Below are 7,735 nucleotides of genomic sequence, written 5' to 3'. Positions count from 1 at the left end.
CACTTTATTCATGTTTCAAAATTCTTCTTTTCAGTTAAACGTTCAAGTATTACAGTTAAATATTTATCATTTTAATTGAAAATTATTTTTTTTCTGAAAATTTATCATTTTAATTAAAAATTCACTTCTTTCATTGAAATAAGAGCTATTTGATTGAAAACTTGTTTTTTCTTTGGATGAAAAAGACTTTTTGCCCAAAAATTTAACTATTTTGTTGAAAATTGATTTCTTTTTTTATTAAAAATTATGGCGGTTTTTAAACTGGAAATGTAAGTGTTATTCCAGTTGAATATTAAATAATTTTAGGGAAAAATTAATCTATTTCTTAATTTTTTGACTGAAAATTTAATGATTTAATTTTCGGTGGAAAAATGATCTTTTTTAGTTGAAAATTCATATTTTTTGGTAGAAATTATTTTGCTTGGTTGAAAATTCATCTTTTTGGTAAAAAATTTAATTCTTCTAGTTAAAGATTCATCATTATAGTTAAAAATTCATCTTTTAAAATTAAACTATTCCAGTTAAAAACTGAACATTTAACTTCTTCCACTTGATTATTCCATAGTTGAATATTGACTTTTTGAACTTTATATTTAATTTAATAAGTTTTGATTGACAATTTATCATTAGTGAAAATTAATTTTTTGTTTTTGAAAATTTAAATATTTCAGTAGAAGACTAATTTTTTCAGTTGAAAGCTCATCTTTTTGGTTTAAAATTCAACTGTTCCAGTTTAGGTTAAAAATTGAACTATTTTCTTAAAAATCCATTTTTTCAGAATGAATCTTTTCAACTAAAAATTTAACTGTTCCATTTTTTGTTGGAAATTGATGTTTTTTAGTGGAAATTTTAAATATTTGTTTCAAAATTAATTTATTTTGCAATTTTTGCTCTGTTGTGTTAAAGGATGTTTAGAATGATCGTCACGAATTAAACAAAATTTTTGCGTTTACCGGCAAGTACTTTTAGTTGACCGAGAAAATTTGAAAAACTTGACCGGGAAAACCCGGGAATTTGAAATAGTCCGCCGAATCGCCACCCTGTAAGTAGATGAATAATTATTTTCAAAAAATTGTACATAACTTGGAAACAATTCCAAAAAACTTAGAACTAAAATGGTTTCTACCTTGATTTCGTAAAGATTCTTCGCGAGCAAATTGCTCGGCTCTCAAGATATTCATTTTTCTCTCTTCCTCTCTAAATTGAACTGCTAAAATACTGTATCTCTTCTGATTTACTATACCGTAAGCTATTCCAGAGATTAAAAATGCCCACCGGCATAACTGTGGATATAATTAAAAATGAGATACTCATATTAACGTTTTATTTTGAATGTTCGTACCTTTATAAGTGGATTAACTGAAAACGGCAGAACAACCATTGCCTTCATTCTAACAAATATATTATTATTGTTTGTTATTTTTTAGACTTGAAACTTTTTTTAGACTTGAAACTTTATATTCACTAAAATACGGTTATGGTTATTTTGATAGCAGTTGTTAGTCAATTGTTTTCAATTTTATTTCGCAATGATCAATTTTTACCTTCGCCTACCTTTTTAAACGAAACTTTCTAAATTGAAAAATTTTTAAACAGAAAGTTAAAAAAATGTGAATTTATATATAATTACTATTATTATTACTGATATGTAGTATTTAAGAAACTCTGAAAACCAAATCCAAAGTATTTTTTCAACATTTTTTCGTATCTGTTGTAAGCAAGAAAAATACGAAAATTATATTTTATGAAAAAAAATCTCGTGGCCACAAGTTATTTAGCCCGCATAAAACTAACAATATATTTTCCTTATGATAGTACAAATGCAAAAAAAAATTGACAAAAAATAAGTGTGGGCTTTTTCAGAAATTCGACTTTTAGTATTTTCAGAAAAACCACATTTTGTTAATTTTGACCATTTTATCAACTTTTTTGAGGATTTCGAAAGAAGGCGACAAACTCTACCGGAATATGGAAAAAAATATTAATTATCTTAATTAGTTTGAAAGTTATATAGCTTTTAAGACAAAATTAAGGTGTTTTTTTTTGAAAAATGAAGGAAAAAATCCCCGTGAGATTTTGCGAATTTCGGCCTGAAAACTAATTTAAGTAACACAAAAAACTGAGATCGACGAAAGGAAAAAAAACGACTTTCATGCACTGCAAACTGCCCTTAAAAAAAATCCTATCATTTTTTGCAGTCATAAAAATTCATTATGTAGAAATCGATTATAGAATAATCAGCAATTAAATAAAAAATACAAAATACTTGAGGAATTAATGTAAAAATTAGACAAACAACGGAACGATTTATTTTGGAATTTCTTTAGTACCACTTGATACCTTTCGAAATATTTTTAAATCCATTGAAATCTTTTAAACCTGCTAAAATCCGTAGAAATTCTTCTGAAAACTTTAAAACACTTTCAAATATGTAGAAATCATTATTTTAAAATCCCTCGAAAATAAAATAAATTTATTACGTAAACAGGTTGGACGTTTTAATCGAAGAAAAAATTTCCGGTCATTTCACGGTTCGCAACCATTTTTCACGGTCAATGGAATTAAGAATATCGAACTTTTTTCTAAACATTTCTTCACTTAAAGGACTAAACAATAAACAAAAAATTTAATTTACACGTATGGAATGGAAGTTACTAACGCTTTTCAATTGAAAAACTTGAAATGAAGTGTAGATAAACTGCAAAACTTAGAACTTTTATAAATTATAGAGTTCAAAGATTCAGATTAAATTCCAAAAATATAAATCCACGTTAATATTTTCATTACTCTAAATTAAAGAATCAAGCAATAAACTTTAGAAATGTTTAAAATAATATTTTTTCAAGTAATTATTAAGTAATCCTTCAAAAACATAACAATTTTATTTCAAAATATTGAGAAATCTTGAAGAGGTTTTATATTTTTCCAAATTTAAAATCATTTTTGAAATTTTTGTCGAAACGTTTAAATATATTTTTAAATTAATTGAATTTTTTCTACAACTTTTATAAAATCTTGCAAATTAAAAAAAATCCATAAAATTTGAATTTATAAATGACAATAGGAACACTTATTATTTTTTGAAAAAATTTAAGTAATTTTCAGAGATATTTAGAAGCTTAAAAAATATCAAGATTAAATTTTAAACTTGAAATGATTTCAAATCATTTACAAGAAGTTTGTGACCCGAAAAAATTGGGCTATTCGTACCGAAATTTTGGTGCAAATACCCAGAGCCAAATTTAAAACAAAATGCAGATTTCAACCAATAAATTTAGAAACTTTCGACGAATTGTGAAAGTCTTCAAAATAATAAAAATATTTTTTAAGATTCCTAGGAAAATTGTAACAGAAAACTTAAAAAGATATAAGAGATTTCCAAAATGATAAAAGCAGAACCTGGAAGATTTTAAGGATTTTTGTTTAAGTTGCAGGATCTTCCAAAAGTTGCAGGAAAAATTCGGTTAATTTTAAAATGTATTTGGAAGTTCTAAACAAAAATGTTAACACACTTATTTTCAATTACTTGAAGACATTTAAAGTTTTTAATTAATTTTGAATCTTTTCAAAACTACGAAATATCTCTTGAAATTACTCAAATTGTTTTACAAATAACAAGTGCTCTTCGAAATTCTACAGATTCAAAGCTTTCTATGTAAAACAATTCAGTATTTACTTTTACATATATTTTTATTCAATTCACTCGTCTTAAATAAACAGTGAAATTTTTAATGGCTAAGAAAACTAATAAAAATAATATATTTATTTATTCAATTTAACATAAAAAATAATATAAAGGAAGACCTAAAACTTTGAATCAAAAATATTTTATTGATGAATCATTAAAATATTAATATATAATATATTAATATAATCTCAATTCGAAGACTTTCGAATTCAAACGTTACAATCTGGAAATTCTCAAATTTTGAACGGATTTAGAATTGTTTTGTCAAATCAATTATTGTTCAGTTTTTTATACTTTAATTATTTGCAAAACTGTTGAAATCAAACTTGGGCAATTTTTTTTTTAATTCGAAACATTCCCGGTCAAGAAATAAAATCACTGTCATTTCCCCGGTCCCGCGGCCACCCTGCGTAAAGTTCTCTTGAACATTACATTTTTTTAAATCTTAAAATCCGTAGATATTACTTTAGAAAAAACTCCTTTAAAATCTTTGAAGCACTTTAATATATATAGGAATCATGATTTTAAAATCCCTCGAAAAGGACATAAATTTATTACTTAAAATTTACCTTGAAAATTTTTGTAATCTTTTAAAATAACTTACAATCTTCAAAATCCTTTAAAAGTTAAAAAAAAAAAATTTCTTGTGTCTTGAAAGCCGTAGAAATCCCTTGAAACAAAATTGATTTTATTTCAAAAGAATTAAGGTAAGTATTATTATAAATTAAATTGAACTGATTCATTAAAGTACTCTAGAAGTCCCTTAAATCTGATGAAATTCACTTAAATTCGTTGAAATTTTTGGAAACACTAAATAATTCATTGCTTTTTCAAATCTCTCGAAAGATTTTCGAATCTGTTAGAATAGCTGAAAATCTTTAAAATGCCGTAAATCCTTTAAAATGATTGGAGATCCTATAAAATTCCTTAAATCTTCTGAAATTAATTAAAACCCCATCAATTACAAAAATTCTTGGGTATCTTTTAAAATAACTTAAAACCTTTTAAATATTTTGAAATTTCTTTTTGTGTTGTAGAAATCCCTTAACATCTTAGGAAATAGTATAAATGTATTAAAATAAACAGAAATCATATAAAATCCTTTTAATAGAAAGTAAAATTAAATTATTCATTAAAGTTCTGTACAAAAAAACCGTTCGAATCCCTGGAGATATTCAAAATCTTTGAAGATTGATTAATAAAATCCTTTAAATCTAGTGAAAGTCCCTGAAATCTCATTCATTTTCCAAAGCACTCTAGAAATCCCTTAAAATTATAATATGAAAATAAAACAAAAAAAGCTTACTTTTATAATAAAAATGAATTTTCAATCCAAGAGGAAGAATTTTCAACAAAAAATTTGAATTTTTAACCAAATTGTTAAATTTTCAACCTACAAAAAGATGAACTTTCAACCAAAAACAGTTGATTTTCAACCGCAAAAGTTAAGTTTTCCATGAAAAGATGAATTTTCAATGAAATGTATAATTGATGATATTTCAACTAAAGAAAAACGAAGTTTCAACAAAATAGTTGAATTTTTAACTAAATTGTTAAATTTTTAACCAACTGGTCGAATTTCCAAACAAAAGAGATTATTCTTCCATCAAAAGCATTTTCAAAGAAATAATTGATATTTTTAGAAGACATCTGAATTTTCGAACAAAAAGATAACTTTTTCACAAACCTCTAGATTTTTCAACAAAGTATTAAAATTTCCCACCAAATACTGGAATTTTCTATCTACAAAGATCTACTAAATAGTTGCATAATCAAACAAAAATCCAAAAACTGCTGATTTTCAACCAGAAAAGTTAAATTTTCAACAGGAAGTTGAATTCTCAGCGAAAAATATAGAAGAGAAAGTTTCATTTTAAAACAAATAGTTATAAGAAGTAGACATTTGAACAACAAAATTTTGATTCTAATAACAAAAATTGTTGAATTCAATCAGAAAAGACGAATTTTGTACCGAAGATAAATTTTTGTACTGAAGACAAATTTCCAAAAAATAGTTGTATTTTCAACCAAACAAGATTTCAGATGAATTTTCATCACCAAAATGTGAATTTTCAGCAAAAAATGTTTCCTAACAAAATATCTAGTTCAATCCGTAACCCAAAAAAGGAATTTTCAACCGAAAAGGATGACTTTTAATAATATTGTTGAGTTTGCAGCCAAATAATAAAATTTGTAACTAAAAATATAATCGACAAAAAAAAATAGAAATACAGGAAAAAATCAATTTAATAACAAGAATATTATATCAGCGTGTCCGCAAAACTTCATTTTCAAAATTTCCCTCTTTATTTTTTTATTTTTTCTACCCATTAATATTCAAAGAGCAGAATATTAATTTTGTGGTGTATTTAACATAGAATATTTTATAAACGAAATAAAATAAATTCAAATTTATTATTCTTGACAGTTGTTTGAAGTATTTCCAATAGAAATTGCCTGACTTTTGGGATATTTTTTCTTATTCAAAATCCCGGGCTTTTTCCTGGTTTTCAGGTTTTCCCTGACCTGTAAATAATAAAAATCGAGTTCTTATCAAGAAAAATGGAGCGAATCAATTTTTATAATTGTAAAGCGAAGTATCAGACTTTATTTGGTGACACAAAAAGTTACTAAACACTAATCTAATATCTATAATAATCAGGTTTGTAGGGTCCTTCCACTGGGATATGCAAGTACTCCGCCTGAGCTGGAGTGAGCTTGGTGAGCTTTACTCCCAATTTTTCCAGATGTAAAGCAGCTACCTCTTCGTCCAGCTGTAAAAATATTAATAAAAGTGGTCACTATCTTTTAAATTTTCGGCTCCTGGCTTTCTTCTAGTAAATATTCCTTATTCCTCCAGTTTTAGAAAAAAATTAACTTTCTTTTCGAAACCAACAGTTTTTTCACATATATTGTCTATTGCGCAAGACTAAACACCAGCAAATCTTTTTGCAAGAAACAAATTTTTAAATATTTTTGATACAATAATTAATAATTTTAAATTGCAAGCGTCTGAAATTAAAATATATATGAGAACCATTTTGGAAAATTTAATTCGAAAAACAAGTTGAATTGTATAATTTCTAAGTCGGCGCTCCAAAAATTATACATTTTAATTTGAATTTGAGAATCACGAATCTAGTGTGATTTAAGACTAAAATTTCGAAGATAGGACAATCTCAAAACGTTAAACATGGAATATTTCAAGATTCGAATATTGGAAATTGGGTTATTTAAAATTCAGAGGAATTGAAATTGTATTCTTTATGATTAAAAGCGTTCAAAATTAAAGAATTAAATACGGGTAACTTTTGAATTTGAATAAATTTTAATTCAAAGCGATTAAAATTTCACAATTTAATATTGAAAACTAAATTTAATATTTCAAATTAAAAGCTTCTGAAGTTCTAAAATATTAAATTGTTATTACATAATAACATTATAATTTAACATTAAATCTAGTTCAACAATTTTTTCAAAAAGGAAAACATGAACTGCATTATTCTAAAAAGAAATCTTTCAAAATAAATAGTAATTTAAAATGGGAAACATTTCTACTCCGGAAGGTTAAAACTTAAACAAATGAGAACTTAATTTAAAACTGAAAAAAAATGTTGGTCGCCGAAAATAGCGATATTAATATTTTGTTTATATCCCTTTAAAATTTCAAGAATTTAAAGCAAATTTAAATCGCTTAAAAATTAATAGGTTTTAAATTAAAACCTATGGAAGAGAAAAACATATTAATATTGAAATTTTTATTATTAAAATAAATGATGAATAAAAAATCATAAAATGATCAATTATTAAACAAACAAATTTAACAAATAATAAAAATTGTAACCACAAGATAAATTTTAAATGGAAAAGACGAATGCTCAACAAAAAAGACTAAATTTCTACGATAACGCATGCATTTTTCAGTGAAAAAGACAAATTTTAAACGTAAAAAATTATAAGTTTGTAAGATTTACTAATTATTAGCAAAGGTTCTTTTTTAAATCTAATTTCATTAAGGTTCTGCGTTTATTTAATTAATAGAATTTA

General features: G+C 24.8%; 2 protein-coding genes across 2 annotated transcripts in view; both read right to left on the bottom strand.

Annotated features, from left to right (window-relative positions):
- LOC117168438 (ATP synthase subunit e, mitochondrial-like) overlaps positions 1–1,460 on the bottom strand; it is a 2,484-nt gene extending 1,024 nt beyond the window's left edge. Inside the window, exons 1-2 of the mRNA XM_033354083.1 lie at positions 1,343–1,460; positions 1,127–1,283 (exon numbers count right to left, since the gene is read on the bottom strand). Coding sequence (XP_033209974.1) covers positions 1,127–1,283; positions 1,343–1,390 — 205 coding nt within the window. The 5' untranslated portion in view covers positions 1,391–1,460. The remainder of the gene's footprint in view (positions 1–1,126; positions 1,284–1,342) is intronic.
- A 4,804-nt stretch (positions 1,461–6,264) lies between these two features.
- The window catches only part of LOC117166914 (adenosylhomocysteinase), a 13,548-nt gene continuing 12,077 nt past the window's right edge, over positions 6,265–7,735 (bottom strand). Inside the window, exon 6 of the mRNA XM_033351365.1 lies at positions 6,265–6,462. Coding sequence (XP_033207256.1) covers positions 6,331–6,462 — 132 coding nt within the window. The 3' untranslated portion in view covers positions 6,265–6,330. The remainder of the gene's footprint in view (positions 6,463–7,735) is intronic.

Source organism: Belonocnema kinseyi, chromosome 2 (genome assembly GCF_010883055.1).
Source record: "Belonocnema kinseyi isolate 2016_QV_RU_SX_M_011 chromosome 2, B_treatae_v1, whole genome shotgun sequence".
Classification (NCBI taxonomy): domain Eukaryota; kingdom Metazoa; phylum Arthropoda; class Insecta; order Hymenoptera; family Cynipidae; genus Belonocnema; species Belonocnema kinseyi.
Note: the sequence above shows the minus strand (reverse complement) of the source record. Positions and strands in the feature narration are given on the sequence as shown.